The sequence below is a fragment of the Scyliorhinus torazame genome, chromosome 19 (genome assembly GCF_047496885.1).
Source record: "Scyliorhinus torazame isolate Kashiwa2021f chromosome 19, sScyTor2.1, whole genome shotgun sequence".
NCBI lineage: Eukaryota > Metazoa > Chordata > Chondrichthyes > Carcharhiniformes > Scyliorhinidae > Scyliorhinus > Scyliorhinus torazame.
The window spans coordinates 108,719,926-108,742,903 of record NC_092725.1 but is presented as its reverse complement, the minus strand read 5'-3'; the positions used below and the strand labels follow the sequence as shown (position 1 = coordinate 108,742,903).

At 51.9% G+C, this 22,978-nt stretch overlaps 1 protein-coding gene across 9 annotated transcripts in view; it reads right to left on the bottom strand.

The window, feature by feature from the left end:
• LOC140396419 (chemokine-like protein TAFA-2) overlaps positions 1–22,978 on the bottom strand; it is a 373,625-nt gene that overhangs the window by 17,251 nt on the left and 333,396 nt on the right. For 7 of the 9 annotated variants that reach the window (XR_011936524.1, XR_011936520.1, XR_011936526.1 and 4 more), the window contains exons 5-6: positions 20,877–21,001; positions 20,585–20,727 (exon numbers count right to left, since the gene is read on the bottom strand). Coding sequence is in view for 1 of the 9 variants with exons in the window: in XM_072485040.1 (XP_072341141.1) it covers positions 20,877–21,001 (125 nt within the window). In the remaining 8 variants the exon portion in view is untranslated. The remainder of the gene's footprint in view (positions 1–20,584; positions 20,728–20,876; positions 21,002–22,978) is intronic. The other 2 variants (XR_011936527.1, XM_072485040.1) reach the window with 1 other exon arrangement.

The following is a 22,978-nucleotide window of genomic DNA, read 5'->3' as shown; positions in this document are numbered from 1 at the left end:
ATGCGCGCACTCATGGAATTTCCCCTCCCGCACTGCCCAAAAGCCCTGAAACGCTGCCTGGGGTTCTTTTCGTACTACGCCCAGTGGGTCCCCCAGTACGCAGACAAGGCCCGCCCCCTAATACAGACCACGACCTTCCCTCTGTCGACAGAGGCTTGCCAGGCCTTCAGCCGCATCAAAGCGGACATCGCAAAGGCCACGATGCGCGCCATCGACGAGTCCCTCCCCTTCCAGGTCGAGAGCGACGCCTCCGACGTCGAAGGCTACCCTTAACCAAGCGGGCAGACCCGTGGCCTTCTTCTCCCGAACCCTCCACGCCTCAGAAATCCCCCACTCCTCAGTGGAAAAGGAAGCCCAAGCCATAGTGGAAGCTGTGGGACATTGGAGGCATTACCTGGCCGGCAGGAGATTCACTCTCCTCACTGACCAACGGTCGGTCGCCTTCATGTTCGATAATGCACAGCGGGGCAAGATTAAAAATGACAAGATCTTAAGGTGGAGGATCGAGCTCTCCACCTTCAACTATGAGATCTTGTACCGGCCCGGAAAGCTGAACGAGCCGTCCGATGCCCTATCCCGCGGCACATGTGCCAACGCACAAATTGACCGCCTCCAAACCCTCCACGAGGACCTCTGCCACCCGGGGGTCATTCGGTTTTACCACTTCATCAAGTCCCGCAATCTCCCATACTCTTTAGAGGAGGTCCGTACAGTCACAAGGGACTGCCACATCTGCGCGGAATGCAAGCCGCATTTTTTCAGGCCAGATGGAGCGCACATGATTAAGGCTTCCCGCCCCTTTGAACGCCTCAGTCTCGATTTCAAAGGGCCCCTCCCCTCCACCGACCGCAACGCATATTTCCTTAATGTAGTGGACGAATACTCCCGCTTCCCTTTTGCCATTCCCTGCTCCGACATGACCGCGGCCACAGTCATTAAAGCCCTGAACAGCATCTTCACGCTGTTCGGTTACTCCGCATACGTCCACAGCGACAGGGGGTCCTCTTTCATGAGTGACGAGCTGCGCCAGTTCCTGCTCAGCAAGGGCATAGCCTCAAGCAGGACGACCAGCTACAACCCCCGGGGGAACGGGCAAGTAGAAAGGGAGAACGGCACGGTCTGGAAGGCCGTCCTACTGGCCCTACGGTCCAGGGATCTCCCAGTTTCACGGTGGCAGGAGGTCCTCCCGGACGCTCTCCATTCCATCCGGTCGTTATTATGTACAAGCACTAATCAAACGCCTCACGAGCGTCTCCTTGTCTTCCCTAGGAGGTCCTCCTCTGGAACGTCGCTGCCGACCTGGCTGGCGGCCCCAGGACCCATCCTGCTCCGAAAGCACGTGCGGGCACATAAGGCGCACCCGTTGGTCGAAAGGGTTCACCTCCTCCACGCAAACCCCCAGTACGCCTACGTGGAGTACCCCGACGGCCGACAGGACACGGTCTCCCTGCGGGATCTGGCGCCCGCCGGCACCACGCACACCCCCCCGACACCATCAACCCAACCGCCCCCCTTCCTGCCACCGCCGCACCCCGCGACCGCCCCCTTCCCAGGAGTATCAGCCCCCCTCCCCTTTGCACCGACAGCTGAAACCGTGCGGCTCCCGGAGGCGGCAACACTGGTACAAGCACCACCACCACCGCCGGGGCCGAGGCGATCGACACGGACGACCAGACCGCCCGACCGACTCGTGGCGTCGATGTAAAACAAAGATGGACTGTTCAATGAACATTTTGTTTTTCCTATACCCTCTGTAAATAGTTGTAACAGGACGAAACTGTCCAATACTGTACTACCATGTAACTGTTCTATCCTCCCAGGACCAGCCCTGTAAACCCTTACCACCATACGAAGCATCACCCCGCCGGGTTCATTTTTGACAAGGGGTGAATGTGGTAGTATGTATTGGGGGTCATGTGGGACTGGAAGCCCTAATGTCATTGGCTGACAGATCCCGGGTCCTGGTTGGCCGTTGACCTCAAGCTCCGCCCTGAAGGCGAAGTATAAGAAGCCGGTGTCTTCCCCCGCAGGCCAGTTTACTATCGGGCTGCTGGGGAACAGACACGCTTAATAAAGCCTCATCGACTTCACTCTATTCGTCTCACGGAGTCTTTGTGCGCTACACTGTGTTAGTGAAAAATAAGAGGAGTGGAAATCTGCCACAAAGGTACTGTGGATGCTGGGACAATTGAAGCTTTTGAGACAGGAATTGATGGTTTTTTAGTGGGTAAACGCATCAAAGAATATGTTGCTAAGGCAGGAAAGTAGAATTGAACTGCAGGTCAGCCATGATTGAACTTGAACAGGCCGAAGGATCTGACTGGTCCTCTGATGAGTTCACTTGGGTTTTTTTTCTCCCCGTTTGTTTTAATATGGACTCCTATGGGCATGAATACAATTTGAAACTCTTCAGGAGATGCCCCTTCTCATCCTTCAGTAATTGTTTTTATTCGATCATGGGATGTGGGCATCATTGCCGGGGCCAGTTTTTACTGCTTTTCAGTAGGTGCTGGTGGGTCGTCCTTCTTGAGCCACTGCAATATGCGCAGTGAAAGTTGTTGCAGCTTCAGGACAATTGAGCGGCTTGCTGGGCCATTTCAGATGTCAAGGTAAGAGTTAACCACATTGCTTTGGGTCTGGAGTGGCAAATGGGTAAATGCAGCAGATCTTTCTTCCCCTAAAGGGAATTAATAAACCAGATGGGTTTTCAGAACAATTGAGACAGAACTTTACCACCCAGTCAAGGTGTATTCGGAGCTGTTAATTCCAACGAACCATTTAAAAGTCCATTGCCTTTGGCGGGTCACTGAAAATCCCGGCGGTGGGAGGGTCTATAAAATTCCAGCGAATGGGTAGTTTCATTGCCACCATTGAGCTTCCTAGTCCACATGCTTTTATTCGCTGAAGAAACTGCAAACACCCAGCCCCCCCCACCCCACCGCAGCTTCCCCTATGGGATTCAAACTCATGTCTGCTAGACCCGTGGTGTCCTGTAATTTGGCCTCTTGACCTGCATCCCAGGTCAGGCGTTCCTGGGATGTGTGTCCTGGATTCCTTCTGCCCAGGATTTCTACTGCATGTATTTATTCTGAGATTGCGTCGGGCATGGCAGTGTTGATGGTGGCTGTTTGAGCCTGTCACGCAGTTGTTGAGTGGTCCAAGCGGCCGCATCGGAATCAAAGTGAATCACTTTGCCCCCCACACACACAGACACACACCACCACGTTGACAACACCTCAACGGAAACTCACCCACTCCCAAGGAAGCAACCCAACCCCACCACAATCAAGGTCTTATCCTCACCCGCCCCCCCACGCACCTCTCCCATCCTTCTCAACATCTCACCATCACCCCACACCCAAACTTTCAGCAGCACCCCTACGGTGAAGTGTCCCTTAGTTCTTTCACACAGATTTGTTCACCCTGACCAGAGCACCAGTCTAGGTCGATAGATTTTAGTCTAGGAACATAACCACTACCTGTTAATCCGAGGGAAAGAAATCTGCTGCCTCAAGCAGTGAATACTAACTCAGCTAAAACATTCAAAAGGAGAATTGGGCAAATTGAGCACTAACAGGTACAGTCCTTTCCTACTTTGAATGGAGGATGCAAAGAGGAGATTTAGTACAGGTGTTTACAATCACAAGTAAACACTGAGAACCTGTATCCAATGCTGAAGGGTCAATTTTGAGAGGACACAGATTTAATGGGAGTGACAAAAGGACCAGAGGCAACATGAGGAAAAACCTCTTTACACAATCAGAGCCAGAATTCTCCGTCCGTCCACGGCAGCGGCATCCTCCGTCCGTCCACGGCAGCGGGATCCTCCATTTGTTCACGGCAGCGGGATCCTCCATCCGCCCACGGCAGCGGCATCCTCCATCTGTTCACGGCAGCGGGACCCTCCGTCCGTCCATGGCAGCGGGATGCTCCGTCCGTCCACGGCAGCGGGATCCTCCGTCCGTCCACGGCAGCGGGATGCTCCGTCCGTCCACAGCAGCGGGATCCTCCGTCCGTCCACAGCAGCGGGATCCTCCGTCCGTCCACGGCAGCGGGATCCTCCGTCCGTCCACGGCAGCGGGAATCTCCGTCCGTCCACGGCAGTGGGATCCTCCATCCGTTCACGACAGCGGGATGCTCCGTCCGTCCACGGCAGCGGGAATCTCCGTCCGTCCACGGCAGTGGGATCCTCCATCCGTTCACGACAGCGGGATGCTCCGTCCGTCCACGGCAGCGGGAATCTCCGTCCGTCCACGGCAGTGGGATCCTCCATCCGTTCACGACAGCGGGATGCTCCGTCCGTCCACGGCAGCGGGAATCTCCGTCCGTCCACAGCAGCGGGATGCTCCGTCCGTCCACGGCAGCGGCATCCTCCATTTGTTCACGGCAGCGGGATCCTACGTCCGTCTACAGCAGCGCGATCCTCTGTCCGTCCACGGCAGCGGGATCCTCCGTCCGTCCACGGCAGCGGCATCCTCCATTTGTTCACGGCAGCGGGATCCTACGTCCGTCTACAGCAGCGCGATCCTCTGTCCGTCCACGGCAGCGGGATCCTCCGTCCGTCCACGGCAGCGGCATCCTCCATTTGTTCACGGCAGCGGGATCCTCCGTCCGTCCACAGCAGCGGGATCCTCCATTTGTTCACGGCAGCGGGATCCTCCATCCGTCCACAGCAGCGGCATCCTCCATTTGTTCACGGCAGCGGGATCCTCCGTCCGTCCACAGCAGCGGGATCCTCCATTTGTTCACGGCAGCGGGATCCTCCGTCCGTCCACGGCAGCGGCATCCTCCATTTGTTCACGGCAGCGGGATCCTCCGTCCGTCCACAGCAGCGGGATCCTCCATTTGTTCACGGCAGCGGGATCCTACGTCCGTCCACGGCAGCGGGATCCTCCGTCCGTTCACGGCAGCGGGATCCTCTGTCCGTCCACGGCAGCGGGATCCTCCGTCCGTTCACGGCAGCGGGATCCTCCATTTGTTCACGGCAGCGGGATCCTACGTCCGTCCACAGCAGCGGGATCCTCTGTCCGTCCACGGCAGCGGGATCCTACGTCCGTCCACAGCAGCGGGATCCTCTGTCCGTTCACGGCAGCGGGATCCTACGTCCGTCCACAGCAGCGGGATCCTCTGTCCGTTCACGGCAGCGGGATCCTACGTCCGTCCACGGCAGCGGGATCCTACGTCCGTCCACAGCAGCGGGATCCTCTGTCAGTCCACGGCAGAGGGATGCTCCGTCCGTCCACGGCAGCGGGATCTTCCATCCATTCACGGCAGCGGGATCCTCCGTCCGTCCACGGCAGAGGGATTCTCCGTCCGTCCACAGCAGCGGGATCCTCCATCCATTCACGGCAGCGGGATCCTCCATCCGCCCACGGCAGCGGGATCCTCCGTCCGTCCACGGCAGCGGGATCCTCCGTCCGTCCACGGCAGCGGGATCCTCCATCCATTCACGGCAGCGGGATCCTCCATCCGCCCACGGCAGCGGGATCCTCCATCCGCCCACGGCAGCGGGATCCTCCGTCCGTCCACGGCAGCGGGATCCTCCATCCGTCCACAGCAGCGGCATCCTCCGTCCGTCCACGGCAGCGGCATCCTCCATTTGTTCACGGCAGCGGGATCCAACGTCCGTCTACAGCAGCGCGATCCTCTGTCCGTCCACGGCAGCGGGATCCTCCGTCCGTCCACAGCAGCGGGATCCTCCATCCGTTCACGGCAGCGGGATCCTCCATCCGTCCACGGCAGCGGGATGCTCCGTCCGTCCACGGCAGCGGGATGCTCCGTCCGTCCACGGCAGCGGGATCCTCCATCCGTCCACGGCAGCGGGATGCTCCGTCCGTCCACGGCAGCGGGATGCTCCGTCCGTCCACGGCCGCGGCATCCTCCGTCCGTTCACGGCAGCGGGAATCTCCGTCCGTCCACGGCAGTGGGATCCTCCGTCCGTTCACGGCAGCGGGATGCTCCGTCCGTCCACGGCAGCGGGATCCTCCGTCCGTCCACGGCAGCGGGATCCTCCATCCATTCACGGCAGCGGGATCCTCCATCCGCCCACGGCAGCGGGATCCTCCGTCCGTCCATGGCAGCGGGATTCTCCGTCCGTTCACGGCAGCGGGATCCTCCATCCATTCACGGCAGCGGGATCCTCCGTCCGTTCACGGCAGCGGGATCCTCCATCCGTCCACGGCAGCAGGATCCTCCATCCGCCCATGGCAGCGGGATCCTCCATTCATTCACGGCAGCGGGATCCTCCGTCCGTTCACGGCAGCGGGATCCCCCGTCCGTTCACGGCAGCGGGATGCTCCGTCCGTTCACGGCAGCGGGATCCTGTCCGTTCACGGCAGCGGGACTCTCTCTCGGTCCCGCTGCTGGAGATGGGAGATTTGGCTGAGCACCAAACTCTCCGTCCTCACTAGCAGCGGTAGTGGGGTGAACTCGCAATGGAGAATCCCGGCCCAGTAGTCAGGCTTGAAATGCACTCATGATAGGGTGGTCAATACAAGGAACTTAGGTAAATACATGAAAGAGAGAAAATTGGGAGAGATATGAGGAACTTACTGGTGATAGGTTGGAGTAATTGGTGTCTTGTTGTGCTCTAGGTGGTGAACTTGACAAAGGAAGGTTCAGATGTGGAGATAACTTCAACACGTTTATTAAACTATTTACACTTCTCCTTCTCGGGTTCGCCACGACTGTTAATCCTTCTGTAGCTACTCAGACTGACGAACCAGTCTGCTACAATCCACGTGGTGGGTGTAATATTGAATCAATCCTGTGTCTCTACTCACTGACTGTCTCCACTGGAAAGAGGAAGATCATGTGTGTTGTGTCCTTTATATATGGGTTGGTGTAATGCCCTCCTGTGGTCGTGTCACCTCTGTGTATATCGTGAATGCCCATTGGTCGTGTCCTATCTAACTGTTCTATTGGTTGAGTGTCTGTGTGTCATGTCTCTGGTGCTCCCTCTAGTGTCTAGATAGTCTACATGTATTTACATGAACCCCTTGTGTCTTTACAGTGATGCATATCACCACAATTGGATTGCTCTTTGAAAGGTTCATCACAAATTCAAAGGACTGAATGGCCTATAGCATAGTGCCATTAATGTTTCTACTCTTCTGTCAAGCCGGACAGAGGACAAAATATTCTGAGCAGATCATGCTGATATGCCATCAATGAACACACGACGAGTGGTGAACGTAACTGAGGCTTTAATACACTAAACAGAAAGCCTCCTGGCCTCTGATCCCGAAATGGATCAGAGGCGGAGACCAGCCACCTTTATACATGAGCCCGAGGGGAGAAACCACAAGCGGAGCCAGCAGGAACAAGCTCAGGCATGTAACAATACAATACAATACAGTGGTTCACCACATTCACCCCCTGTTAAAAAAAGAGTCCATCGGGGGTGAAGTGGACTTAAAGATCAAGTCGGTCGGGGGCCTTGACCTTCCGCCATGATCGCCTCAGTCCCGGCTGTGGTGTGGGCACCGGTGTCAAGACCTGCGCATCCGGGAGCGTGTTGTCCTCTTCTTCACCCAGTTGTTGAGTCGGTGGAGGGGGGGGGCGGTGTATGGGCGGGGGTGGTGGTGGTGGTCGCTGGTGGGCCTGCGGGTGCCAGTTCTTGGGTAGGAAGGTAGAGGTGGGGGAAGACGGTGTAGGATCGGGGTGGTGGTGATGGTCACTGGGGAACCTGCAGGTGCCAAATCCCGAAGGGAGACTGTGTCCGGTCGCCCGTCATGATGTGCCACGTAGGCATATTGTGGATTGGCATGGAGGAGCAGGACCTTCTCGATGAGAGGATCTGATTTATGGCTCCTCGCATGCTTCCGGAGGAGGACAGGCCCTGGGACTGTCAGCCTGGACGGGAGCGAGAGCCCGGACGTGGACTTCCTGCGGAAGGCAAACATACGCTCATGAGGAGTCTCGTTGGTGGCAGTGCACAGGAACGACCGGGTGGAATGGAGCGCATCAAAGAACAAAGAACAAAGAAATGTACAGCACAGGAACAGGCCCTTCGGCCCTCCAAGCCTGCGCCGACCATGCAGCCCGACTAAACTACAATCTTCTACACTTCCTGGGTCCGTATCCCTCTATTCCCATCCTATTTATGTATTTGTCAAGATGCCCCTTAAATGTCACTATCGTCCCTGCTTCCACCACCTCCTCCGGTAGCGAGTTCCAGGCACCCACTACCCTCTGCGTAAAAAACTTGCCTTGTACATCTACTCTAAACCTTGCCCCTCTCACCTTAAACCTATTCCCCCTAGTAATTGACCCCTCTACCCTGGGGCAAAGCCTCTGACTATCCACTCTGTCTATGCCCCTCATAATTTTGTAGACCTCTATCAGGTCGCCCCTCAACCTCCGTCGTTCCAGTGAGAACAAACCGAGTTTATTCAACCGCTCCTCATCGCTAATGCCCTCCATATCAGGCAACATTCTGTTAAATCTCTTCTGCACCCTCTCTAAAGCCTCCACATCCTTCTGGTAGTGTGGCGACCAGAATTGAACACTACACTCCAAGTGTGGCCTAACTAAGGTTCTATACAGTTGCAACATGACTTGCCAATTCTTATACTCAATGCCCCGGCCAATGAAGGCAAGCATGCCGTATGCCTTCTTGACTACCTTCTCCACCTGTGTTGCCCCTTTCAGTGACCTGTGGACCTGTACACCTAGAACTCTCTGACTTTCAATACTCTTGAGCGTTCTACCATTCACTGTATATTCCCTACCTGCATTAGACCTTTCAAAATGCACTACCTCACATTTGTTCGGATTAAACTCCATCTGCCATCTCTCCGCCCAAGTCTCCAAACAATCTAAATCCTGCTGTATCCTCTGACAGTCCTCATCGCTATCCGCAATTCCACGAACCTTTGTGTCGTCTGCAAACTTACTAATCAGACCAGTTACATTTTCCTCCAAATTATTTATATATACTACAAACAGCAAAGGTCCCAGCACTGATCCCTGTGGAACACCACTGGTTTCAGCCCTCCAATTAGAAAAGCATCCTTCCATTGCTACTCTCTGCCTTCTATGACCTAGCCAGTTCTGTATCCACTTGCCAGCTAACCCCTGATCCCGTGTGACTTCACCTTTTGTACCAGTCTACCATGAGGGACCTTGTCAAAGGCCTTACTGAAGTCCATATAGACAACATCCACTGCCCTACCTGCATCAATCATCTTTGTGACCTCCTCGAAAAACTCTATCAAGTTAGTGAGACACGACCTCCCCTTCACAAAAACGTGCTGCCTCTCACTAATACGTCCATTTGCTTCCAAATGGGAGTAGATCCTGTCTCGAAGAATTCTCTCCAGTAATTTCCCTACCACTGACGTAAGGCTCACCGGCCTGTAGTTCCCTGGATTATCCTTGCTACCCTTCTTAAACAGAGGAACAACATTGGCTATTCTCCAGTCCTCCTGGACATCACCTGAAGACAGTGAGGATCCAAAGATTTCTGTCAAGGCCTCAGCAATTTCCTCTCTAGCCTCCTTCAGTATTCTGGGGTAGATCCCATCAGGCCCTGGGGACTTATCTACCTTAATATTCTTGAAGACGCCCAACACCTCGTCTTTTTGGATCTCAATGAGACCCAGCCTATCTGCACACCCTTCTCCAGACTCAACATCTACCAATTCCTTCCCTTTGGTGATACTGATGCAAAGTATTCATTTCGTACCTCGCCCATTTCCTCTGGCTCCACACATAGATTCCCTTGCTTATCCTTCAGTGGGCCAACCCTTTCCCTGGCTACCCTCTTGCTTTTTATGTACGTGTAAAAAGCCTTTGGATTTTCCTTAACCCTATTTGCCAATGACTTTTCATGACCCCTTCTAGCCCTCCTGACTCCTTGCTTAAGTTCCTTCCTATTTTCCTTATATTCCACACAGGCTTTGTCTGTTCCCAGCCTTTTAGCCCTGACAAATCCCTCCTTTTTCTTTTTGACGAGGCCTACAATATCTCTCGTTATCCAAGGTTCCCGAAAATTGCCGTATTTATCCTTCTTCCTCACAGGAACATGCCGGTCCTGAATACCTTTCAACTGACACTTGAAAGGCTCCCACATGTCAGATGTTGATTTGCCCTCAAACATTCGCTCCCAATCTAGGTTCTTCAGTTCCCGCCTAATATTGTTATAATTTGCATCGGAGAGCACCTCCTGCCAGCAGGAGACTGGGAGACTTCTAGACCGTAGGGCCAGGAGGTGTACGGCCTTCCAGACGGTCGCGTTCTCCCTCTCCACCTGTCCGTTGCCCCGGGGGTTGTAACTGGTTGTCCTGCTGGAGGCGAAGCCCTTGCTGAGCAGGAACTGACACAACTCGTCGCTCATGAAGGAGGAACCCCGATCGCTATGGATGTAGGTGGGGAACCCGAACAAGGTGAAAAGACTGTGCAGGGCCTTGATGACGGTGGCAGAGGTCATGCCAGGGCATGGGATGGCAAAGGGGAATCTTGAGTACTCGTAAACAATGTTGAGGAAGTACACGTTGCGATCAGTGGAGGAGAGGGGCCCTTTGAAATCGACGCTGAGGCGCTCAAAGGGGCGAGAGGCCTTTACCAGGTGCGCTCTGTCTGGCCGATAGAAGTGTGGTTTGCACCCCGCGCAGACCTGGCAGTCCCTGGTCACGGTCCTGACCTCCTCGATGGAGTAAGGCAGGTTGCGAGCCTTGATAACGTGAAAAAAACGGGTGAACCCAGGTGACAGAGGTCATTGTGGAGGGCCCGGAGTCGGTCAACTTGTGCGCTGGCACATGTACCACGGGATAGGGCATTTGGGGGCTCATTGAGCTTCCCAGGTCGATACAAGATATCATAGTTGTAGGTGGAGAGCTCGATCCCTCACCTCAGAATCTTGTCATTCTTGATCTTGCCCCACTGTGTGTTATTGAACATGAAGGCAACCGACCATTGGTCAGTGAGGAGAGTGAATCACCTGCCGGCCAGGTAATGCCTCCAATGTCGCACAGCTTCTACAATGGCTTGGGCTTCCTTTTCGACGGAGGAGTGTCGGCTTTTCGGTAGCATGGAGGTTACGGGAGAAGAAAGCCACAGGCCTGCCCACCTGGTTGAGGTTAGCGGCCAGCGCAAAGTCCGACGCATCGCTCTCCACCTGGAATGGAATGGACTCGTCCACAGCGCGCATCACAGCTTTGGCAATATCTGCCTTGATGCGGTTGAAGGCCAGGCGAGCCTCAGCCGTCAGGGGAAAACCGGTGGATTTAATAAGCGGACGGGCCTTGTCCGCATAATTGGGGACCCACTGGGCATAGCAGGAGAAGACCCCCAGGCATTTCTTCAGGGCTTGGGGCAGTGGGGGAGGGGGAGTCCCAGGAGGGGTCGCATGCGGTCGGGGTCGGGCCCTAGGACTCCGTTTTCCACAACGTAGCCAAGGATGGCTAGGCGGGTGCGCAGAAAACACATTGTTCCTTATTGTAAGAGAGGTTCAGGAGTTTGGCGGAGTGGAGGAAGTGCCGAAGGTTTTCGTCATGGTCCTGCTGGTCATGGCCGCAGATAGTGACATTATCTAAGTACGGGAACGTGGCCCGCAGCCCATACTGGTCAACCAATCGGTCCATTTCCCATTGGAAGACCAAGACCCCGTTGGTGACCCCATTGGGAACCCTGAGAAAGTGGTAGAGGCAGCCATCTGCCTCGAAGGCAGTGTATTGACGGTCCTCTGCGCGGATAGGGAGCTGGTGGTATGCGGACTTCAAGTCAACTGTGGAGAAGACTAGCTACTGCGCAATCTGATTGACCATGTCAGATACGCGGGGAAGTGGGTATGCATCGAGCTGTGTGTACTGGTTGATTGTCTGACTCTAGTCGATGACCATCCGGTGCTTCTCCCCAGTCTTGACGACCACCACTTGGGCTCTCCAGGGGCTGTTACTAGCCTCAATGATCCCCTCTCGTAGGAGTCGCTGGACCTCTGACCTGATAAGGTCCTATCCTGGGCACTGCATCGCCTACTCCTAGTAGCGACGGGCTTACAGTCCGGGGTGAGGTTAGCGAAGAGCGAGGGTGGAGACGGTGAGGGGGGGCAGTGTACTCTACGCCTTGTACAGTAAGGGTCGCGACACAGTCCCCCCAGATTTCTACTGCATGTGATCAGGAAGCCAGGGAGATTTTCTAAGTTGCGGGTAAGATTGGGAGGGAGCAGTGCCTTACCGTATCTGGGTGTATGAAGCTGTCTGTGCTCCCAGAGTCGAAAAGGCAGGCCGCCTCATGCCCGCTGATCCAGACGGTCATCGTCGATTTTGTGAGGTGATGAGGCTGGGACTGGTCAAGCGTGATGGAGGCGAGCTTCGGAAGGTGATGGGTAGGCCGGTCGGAGGTAGCGGCGGCCAGCGTACAATGAGGTGAGCAGGGCTTCCGGGAGGCCACGGGTGGCCCCAAGATGGCGGCCGGTGGCGGGTGGCATCAGAGATGGCTTCAAAGATGGCGGCCCCCGTGGGTTGCGTGTGAAGTACAAAATGTTGTTAAAGATGGCGGCCCCCATGGGTCGCACGTGACGGCCGAAGGTGAAGATGGCGGCGCCCACGGGTCACACATGGCAGGTGGCATGGCAGCTGGGGGCAGCCCCGACAGGCAGCAGGCAGCGCTGCTGGGCCTAGGCGTTTTAGGGAGAGATCGGGCCTGGCAGGCTTTCGCAAAGTGGCCCTTCCTCCCACACCCGTTGCAAGCCGCGTTCCGTGCAGCGCAGCGTTGTTGTGTAGATTACCCTGGCCGCAAAAGTAGCACTTGGGGCTTCCGGCGTTGGCGGGCTGCTGCGCGGCACAGGCTTGCGCCGCACCCGGGTTGGGTGATGGCGGCGCCCACGAGGTCCGTGAGGTCGGAGGTGTAGGCCTCCATGTTCTGGTAGGCCACCTCCAGCGAGTTTGAGAGCTGCGCTGTCTCTGGGAGGCCGAGTGTACCCCCTTCTAGCAATTGCTGGCGGATGTAGCTCGATTTCATGCCCGCAACATAAGCGTCCCTGATCAACAGCTCCGCGTGTTGGGTAGCCGATACCGCCTGGCAGTCACAGCTCCGGGAGAGTACCCGCAAGGCAAGCTGGAATTCTGTTTGTGACTCCTCAGGGCGTTGTCGTCTCATGGCAAGAAGGTGCCTAGTGTACACCTCGTTCACAGACTTAACATAGTGTCCCTTCAGTATTATCGCCTCCGTATACGAGGGGGCGTCCTTGATGAGAAGAAAGACTTGCGGGTTCACCCGTGCGTGGAGGATCTGCTTCTTTTGCAGGTCGGTGAAGTCTTCGGTGAAGGATCTGAGTTACGCTTCAAAGCAGCTTAGCCAGTGCTCGAAAGTTTCAGTGGCGTCGGCTGCCTGAGGGTCCAGCTCCAGGCGATCAGGCTTGAGCGATGAATTCATAGTAGATGTTTAGTGTATTAAATTGATATGCCATCAATGAACACACGATGAGTGGGGAACGTAACTGAGGCTTTAATACACTAAACAGAAAGCCTCCTGGCCTCTGATCCCGAACTGGATCAGAGGTGGAGACCAGCCACCTTTATACATGAGCCCAAGGGGCGGAGCCACAGGCGGAGCCACAGGCGGAGCCAGCCTGGACAAGCCCAGGCATGTACAATACAATACAGTAGTTTACCACACCCTGCACAAGAACCCAAGTGAGTAGATCAACTCAATGAATACTATGGTGAGTAACCACCATTTTGAAAACCCCCTTGGAATGACAAATAAAATTTGCGGGTCCTTTCCAGCTGAAAACAATATATTGCCAGGTAGAATTTTATTTTAAATTAGGGGATCGAACGTTGCAGGAAATGTAGATTCGTCATCAAGCAGCTTGTGGAACTAAAACGATAGCGATGAGTTCTCAATACACTCAGAGGATTGAATTTGTCATTTTAAATACAATTTGAATTTATTACATGTGGATAGTGAGTCACAGAGCTTAAACCTCACTATGAGGTTCCATACTGAAGAGTGACAATTCATTTCACTGCAGGTTGAAATGCCAAAACGATGTTCATTCTTCATCCTGACTAAAAAAACATTTTGTAGATGGGAAGTCAAAGTGCCACAGTTGGGAGGAAAGAACAGTGCTCCCATGGCAATATGCAAATAGTGTAACATGATACACATTCTGAAAGTGTCTTTGGTAATAAAGTTGTCTCACATGACATAAAAATATTTACGAACATCTATAATCTGTTTTCCATTCAGAGACTTGTGTACTGTTGCATAGAGCTGGGGACATGATGCAAAATAACAAATGACTCCAGTTTAATTGCACAGGTTTCTTTTTGCACAATTATGTTTAATTGAACAATTTTAGCGTTTTCAATTAGCTCTCGTCTTTATTCAGGGAAGTCTGGACCTGAAGTTTCTGAAGGTCCGAAATACTGCCGGAGAAGTTGAGGTTGAAACTATCGGCAGTCAGCGTTGGCCAATATTCTAAATCATGAAGGTGGGTTATTTACACAAAAGTAGGCTGTGCATCAGCACTTCCTAAATTCCTGCTCCGCTGGAAGGGGTGGAAGGAGGGGTAGGTAGTGCTGATCCTGATGCAAAAATAGGATAGATTGTGCAGCTACTGCTTTCTCAATCATTCTTAGCATACAGGCATCGTAATGTTATTCCCGCTAGTGAATGGGATGTCTTCTCTTCTGAATGTAGCACTTAGAATTTCTCATTGGGCCAGAAAAGGGTGAAAAATCCAAATTCCAGCAAGCCAACCCCGCTGGTGTACATCTCCGCAGTGGGCTCCCAGTAAACAACATCAACTTGTATTTATAAAGAGTTAGGGTGCTCGACAGGGGCATTACAAAACAAAATTTGACACTGCGCCACATAAAGCGAAGCTTGGTCATGGAGATAGGTTTTAAAGAGAAGTTTAAAGGAAAAAACAGATGTAGATTCGATGCAGCGGTTTAAGGGTGGAATTCTAGAGCTTCAGGCCTTGGCATCTGAAGGCATGGCTGTCAATTGGTGTAAGGATGAACCTCAGGGATGTTCAGGAAGCCTGAATTCAATGAGCACTGCAATCTCAAAGGGTTGTGGGGATGGAGGAGGTGACAGAGGTAGCGAGGAAGAAGGCCAGGGAGGGGTTTGAAAGCAAGGATGAGAATTTTAAGTTGAAGAATTGCTTACCTAAGAGCTAATATTGGTTATCAAGCAAAGGAGTGAATGGGATTTGGTGCGAGTTAGGACACGGGCAAGGGTTTCAAATAATGTCAGGTTGAAGGGTAGAACGTGGAAGGCTGGTGAGAGGTGTATTGAAATAGTCCAGTCTCGAGGTAACAAAGGCATTAATGAAGGTTACAATGGCAGCACGATGGCACAGTCATTAGCACTGTTGTCTCACAGCGCCAGGGACCCAGGTTCGATTCCAGCCCTCGGTGACCGCCTATGTGGAGTTTCACATTCTCCCCGTGTCTGCGTGGGTTTCCTCCGGGTGCTCTGGTTTCCTCTCACAGTCCAACGGTTAGTTGGATTGGCCATGCTAAATTGCCCCTTTTTGCCCAGGGATGTGCAGGTTAGGTTACAGGGTTAGGGTGGGGTGGACAGGAGTATGGGCCTGGGTAAAGTGTTCTTTTGGAGGGTCAGTGCATACAGGATGGGCCGAATGACCTCCTTCTGCACTACATGGATTCTATGATTCTATGAGATGAGTAATGGTAGGGCAGAGTCAGACAATGATAAGGAGGTGGAAGTAGGCTGTCTTAATGATAGCACACATATTTAGTCAGCGTTAATGAATTGTATTTAATTGCATGCAGGTAATGAGCATTAACTGGGGAGTCACTTTAGCACATATAAATAGAAACAGACCAAACCTATGGTGGTTGGATTAGGGGGGTATAATGTGTATCGCTGTAAATAAAACTTATAAACGTTTGTAAAGATTGGTTCAAGTTTTATCCTTTACTGGCTCAGCTTCATGCATGTGGCGCTCAGCCACTCTGCACATAAAAAGCTGGGAATATAATCCAACGAGTGGAAATGTGATCTGACGGGAACATCTTACAGCAACACAACGAAGAAAGTAGCGTGAATGTGCTGATTGTGTTGTCCACAGACAGCAAAGTTTCTACCCTCTAATGTTTTAGTCTGAAATTGGTCCTCAGTGTCTGAATGTAAGGGATCACCAGGATACACATTAGAGAGGCAAAATGGGTTGGGGAGGGTATCACACCTCACGCTGACCCGCCTGCCCTGCGATTTCCATTTTGTTTCAGGCTCTATTATGGGCATGTGCCTTTTCCTTGCCCTTTGATCTTCCTTGCCCTTTCCCTTGTGCCCAGGAAATATTCCACAGCCTCCCATGATCGTCATCCCCCCCCCCCCCCCCCCCACCACCACCACCCAGCCCCACACAAAGCACTAAAGTCAGCATTTCTGTGTTTTCAGTTGTGGATTGAGGCAGTTGGAAATAGATTTGGTGACTATTGATAGTATATTTTAAACTCTACATCGTTGTTTGAAAAAAATCCTGACGAATGGTTACAGGGCACAACGAGGCCATTCAGTCCGCCGTGCCTGTGCTAGCTCTTCGGAGGAGCAATACAGATAATTATCCCGCAATGGGTTTTGTGAATAAAATATTACCCCGTGAGCCCTGATTTTCTCAAAAATGCCACAGAGGATTTCTGCTGAGAGGTGAGAATGCAGTCATTCCTGAGGTGACGCCCGTTGCTTACAGTGCATGTGAAAACAGGGTCATTTGTCAAGCACCATGAAATGCAGGCTGTTTGAATGTTCCAATGCTGAGGTAAAGCATTTAGCCGAGTGAGAATAGCAGACAGTAGAGAAAAATACAACTGCCTCAGCTATTCTATTTGGGCACTGATATTGTCTGTGTGAGATGAGGCACAGAGGTGACTGCATTGCACGCTCTTCTGTGAAAATTACACAAAGGATATTGGAAAGCAGCTTTGATCTGGTCTAAAGATTACATCCACAGGTTAAACAGCCATTGTCATGAACAATTTACGATTTAAAAGCCAGATATGCCTCGTGAAAGTCGAAAGCATCTCACAACAAGCCACTGATGCGAACCGCCAAACTGAAATCGGCACAAACGTAACTGACCTGAACCAGAATCACTGGGTACATTTACACAATAACATAGGAACGTGCAGCAGGAGTGCACAATACAGCCCTTCAACCTTGCTCTGCCATTCAGTATCACCACGCCCCATCTTTTACCTCAAGTAAGCTTTCCCAACTTCTCCCATGTCCCTTAATTCCCTAAGGGATCAAAATATGTTTGATGATAGACCACAAAACCTAGGAGCAGAAGTAGGCCATTCGTCCATCGAGTGAGTCTGCTCCGCCATTCAATGAGATCATGATTAATCTGATGTGATAAACCTCAATTCCACTTTCACGCCTTATAACCCTTGATTCCTGTACTGATTAGCCTTGAACATAGTTAAATACCCAGCTTCCACATCCCTCTGTGGTAATGAATTCCACAGATACATTACCCTCTGAGAGACGAAACGCCTCCTCGTCTCTGCTTAAATGGGCGACCCCTTACTCTGAGATTATGCCCACTGGTCCTAGATTCTCTCAAAAGGGGAAACATCATCTCAGCATCTTCCCTGTCAAGCCCCTTGAGAATCCTACGTCTCAATAAGGTCATCTCTCATTGTTCTAAACTCTAATGAGTACAGGCGCAACCTACTCAAACCTCTCCTCATAAGAAAATCCATCCATATCCCCGACCTAGTGGACCTTCTCCGGACTGCCTTCAATGCCAGTATATCTTTCCTTTGATAAGAGGATCAAAACTGTTCACAGCATTCTAATATCTAACACTTGCCTTGTATAGTTTTAATAAGACTTCCCTATTTTTAGACTCCATTTAGTTTGGAATAAAGGACAACATTCCATTTGCTTTCTCTATTACCTGCTGAACTTGCATGCCAGCTTTTTGTGATTTGTACATGAGGGCCCCCAAATCCCTCTGTGCCATAGTTTCCTGCAGACTTTCTCCATTTAAATAATATTCAGCTTCTTTATTCTTCCTACCAAAGTGCATAACTTCACATTTACCTACATTATATTCCATCTGCCAAGTTTTGCCCACTCACTTACCCTGTCTCTATCCAGAGCATCCACAATGCTCTGGGATAGACAAGCATGAAGAGTGAACAGATTTCTCCTCATTCCAGTCTTAAATAATCAACCCCTTTTCCTGAGACTGTGCCCCTGGGTTCTAAGTTCCCCAGTCAAGGGAAGCAACCTCTCAGCGCCACCCCATCAAGCACCTTGTGTATGTTCATAAGATCACTTCTCATTCATCTAAACTCCAAAGAATCCTTACTCAGCCCTTCGTCATAGGGCAACCCTCTCATCCCAGGAACTAATCTAGTGAACCGTTGCTGTACGGCGTGCACAACAAATATTTGCGTCCTGAGATATGGAGATAGTATAGGCTGAATTTGCCTACTCTGCTGTGCCTGTCACAGGTCAGAAATAGATTAGAAGCAAAATACTGCAGATGCTGGAGATCTGAAGTAAAGCCAGAAAGTGCTGGAAAAAAACCCCAGCAGGTGTGGCAGCTTCTGTGGAGAGAGATAATATTTCAAGTCTGATATGACGTAGTTCCGAAGAAGAGTTATAATGGACTTGAAACATTGACTCTCTCCACAGAAATAGGGTGACGATCCTGCGACACTGATTCTCTGACCTGTACATCCTGGGACCATGCAACTAGTGAATTTACTCACATGACTGGGAACCCTCACAAAATTTAAGAAGTATTTAGATGAGCACTTGAAATGCCGTAGCATACTAGGCTACGGCCAAGTGCTGGAAAATGGGATGAGAATAAATGGTGTTTGATGGCCAGCACAGACACGGGGGGCGGGGGGAGGGGTGGGGGGGTGGTTTGAAGGGCCTCTTTCTGTGCTGTAAAACTCTATGACTCTGACTCCAGTATTTCGACAAACAGGTTTCTGCTTCTGCAGTGATGCTGCAGTTGCAATATGAAACAGAATCAGAGACTGGCCTGACCTGACAACAGAGAAACAAAGACTACCTGGAGAAATTAGCTGCAAGTTTTGTTTGATACCATTTGGAGTTTAATTGAAGTTTGTTATCGCAAGGTGTCTTGGACTATTTTATAAAAATAATTTTGAGTTCTCGACAAGGTAAAGGTTGTTCATGCTGCAGAATGGAACCCTTCTTATTTCAGACATTCAGTGCCATAGAATCGTAGCAGGTATAAATGGAGGTTATTCTACCCATCAAGTCAATACCAGCTCGCTGCAAGGGCAATCCAGCCAGTTCCACTTTCCCTGCATATACTTTTCCCCTCAGGTGTTTATTCAATGTCCGATTGAGAGCCGTGATTGAGCCTCTCTCGACCACACTCTCGGGCAATCAATTCCAGATCCCAACCACTCGCTGCATAAAAAAAGAATTTGGGCGGGGCGCCCCTGCCAGCACCGGGATTCTCTGTTCCCCCAGCCGGCCAACGGGGTTTCCCATTGTGGCCACCCCACACCGTCAGGAAACCCGCAAAGGGGGTGTGCTGCCGGTGAAGCGGAGGATCCCGCCGACGGAGAATGCCACAGTTTGCTTTTAATTCCTTTACCAATCACTTTAAATCTGTGTCCTCTGGTTCTCCGTCCTTTCTGCTAATGGGAACAGTTTATACCCTATCTACTCTGCCTCAACACTGCTCTCAAATCTCTTCTCTGCTCCCCAACTACAGGTATCAGGTGTGCAACAACCAGCTGTAACGCATCCACTATTCGATCCGAACCACATGCTTAGCCAAACTTCAAAACAGCAGTCCTTCCTGCATTGAACCAGTGTAACATTTTTGTTCAGCATACCCACAAAGAGGGTTGAAAGAACGTATCTTTATATGTACTTATTTACTATTTTCACACACTCGAACAGTCAATTTTAGAACTGCAAGTGCTATTGTGTTTGCAAACAGTGTAGCCGGTTTATGGGAAGCACGGTAGCACAGTGATTAGCACAGTTGCTTCACAGCTCCAGGGTCCCAGGTTCGATTCCCGGCTTGGGTCACTGCTGTACGGAGTCTGCACGTTCTCCCCATATCTGCGTGGGTTTCCTCCGGGTGCTCCGGTTTCCTCCCACAGTCCAAAGATGTGCAGGTTAGGTGGATTGGCCACGCTAAATTGCCCTTCGTGTCCAAAAATGGTTAGGTGGGGTTACTGGGTTTAAGGTATAGGGTGGAGGTGTGGGGTGTTCTTTCCAAAGGTCGGTGCAGACGCGATGGGCTGAATGGCCTCCTTCTGCACTGTAAATTCTATATCTATGTCTATACTCTCACAAACGGTAGTGGATTAATCAAATAGTTCATCTGTTTTGGTGTTTTTGCTAGAGTGTGACAAACGCTGTATCAGATACCAGGAGAGCAGCCTGTTCAACTTCAAAGAAAAAAGCAGCAATAAATCGCTATGTCCTCTAGACACTGGATTCAAGGTGTGCAAGCTCATTTTGCATTGGCTGCAGCAGACAGAGGACACTTACGTCCAAACCATTTGGGCTGGCTTTGAATCCAGGTCACAGACGTAAAAGGTGAAAGGCACCACCTAATTCAGCGTAGACAACTTTGCAAACCTACCTGGAGTTCATTTAAATGTTGAGATAGTTGTCGGAACTGTCACCTGAGGAGGCCTCTCCTGGGCAGGAGAATTGGAGTTCCAGCGAGGTGCTGTAAATGGGAATTTTACCTGGCTGGAACCCCTACCAATCTCCAACCAGCAGCTGCAGTATAAATGCAGTTCAAGTTAAAGTTATTTGCATTGTGAAGCAGGCAATCCAAAAATGCCACCTTTTTTTTTAAACACAATCCTGAAATTCATTCTGAAATTCAAACATTCTCTGGTTGGAAAGATTGCAGATGACTGACTTACCTTGGTGGTCTTTACTTTATTCCCAGAGGCACAGCTCCAACCAGTACGATCTGGCAATACTTTACATTCCTCTCCTTCAAGGCATGGCTGCATTTGACACCACCATTTCTGTAAAACTATTGAGGCTGGTTCAACAGAAAAATAACAACAGCTTATCAGCTTAGGTTCCACTCGAAAGGCAAACACAAGTGTATGGCGTATTGTTACCAGGATGTAATGGAGCGCATTTCTATTTCCCTTCCAGATTTATTCCCCTTCTTCTTGGATAACTAAAGAATGGAGCCTTGGAGGGAGTGCGACGAGGGTTCACTACATTGATTCCTGGATGGGAGGATGATCCTCTCGGGACAGATTGAGCAGAATGGGCTTAGACTAACTGAGATTTCGAGGAGTGAGAGGTGCTTTGATTGAAATGGATGACATATTGAGAGGGCTTGACAGGGTAGAGGCAGCTCCCACTGGCTCAAGAGTGTAAAATGAGGGGGTACTGAAAAGGTTCCGCAGACATTTAAAAATGGTACAGAGGTCTGGCCCCCCAATTCTGACAGATCAACGTATGCCAGCATGGATGAACGGTGCAGGGTATGATTTAGACAGTGGGAAACCCAAAACTTATCCGGGTCATTTGAAGTTAAACAGACTGTATTTTCACTGTTCCAAAGGCCATAATCTACGATGTGGGAGTCAATAATTGGTGAAGTAGATGTTAACACTTTTGAAGGATGGGTAAGGTCTATTTAAATGGCACAATCTGAAATTTTTATAATCCCCTGATCTTTAAATTTAGAAAGAAAGCTGGCTAGAGCTGCCCCACAAGAGCTTAACAGAAACCGCTGCTGAATGTATTTGATTGACAGGTCATCCAGTGTAGGTTAGAAAAAAGTCACGACTAGGAGCTGTCATTATATAATTATGAATGATTGGCTGAATTTCAAGAGCTCAAAAAACATTGGCCGGGATTCTCTCAAAAGCAGCTAACTATTGACACCGGCGTAAACACCGGAGTGTTTCATGTCGGTGTCAACAGACCTCTTGACCCAGTGGTTCTGTTGTCCACAGGGGGCCAGCACAGCGCCAGAGTGCTCCGCGCTGCTCCAGCTGTCATACGCAGCCCTGCACTGCTCGCCACGGGTCCTAGCATGCGTGCAGTGGCCGGCAGTGGGTCCGCACATGCGCAGGGTAGCAGCTTGCGTGCTGGTGGCACGCAAGGTGGCGGAGCCACACAGCGGGCCGGCGTGTAAGAAGGTAGGCCTCCTGGATCTCACGCGCCTGACGATCGGTGGCCCCCGATCACGGGCCTGGCCATCGTGGAGGTCCACCCCGGAGACTGATTCCCCCGCCCCCCCCCTCCCACCAGCACGGGCACTGCAGCCGTGACGCCGAGCTCCCGGCGGATGGAACCATACGTGAACCATGCTGGCAGGAACTCGGCCGGTCAACCACGGTGAATCGCAGCTGGGGCCTCTTTCAACGGCCCCCGACAGGCGCCGCGTCGACCACGTGCGCGCGACTGCCGCCGATTCTCCCGTCACCGGAGATTCGCGTCCTGATGTCAGACCGGCATCGCGGGCCATCTCGGCCTCAAATCCGATTCTCTGAGCCGGCATGGGCTCAGAGAATCCGGCCATTACACCTGCAGGGTGCTCTGAGTTCACAGTTTGCTTCACAATATAATTGATTCACTAATTGCCAATTGATCCACTCATAATCCCTTCACACTTCAGTGGCCTAAGTGGTGAAACCCCAATGTTTGTAAACATCAAAGAAATGTGAGGGGTCTGCCTATTTCTGGGGTCCCTATGGGGGTCCCCATATTACAGGGCTCTGGGAGGTCACCCTATTACAGTTGTTCCGGGAAGTTCGGGTCACCTGGTACTCGAGGATACGGTGGGGGGGGGGCACGCAGACAATCCAGCGTTAGGGATTTGCCATGCAGTGGGATTTGGGGTGGGTGGGGGGGGGGGGGGGGGGGGGGAGATGGTCAGGGCCAATTTGTGGTGCGGGAGGGGTCAGGGCCGATTTGCAGTCGGGCCTGGATTGCGATGGGGGGATGCCGGCCACGGGACCTCGCTATCGGGCAGCCCGCTCAAGATGGCGGCCTG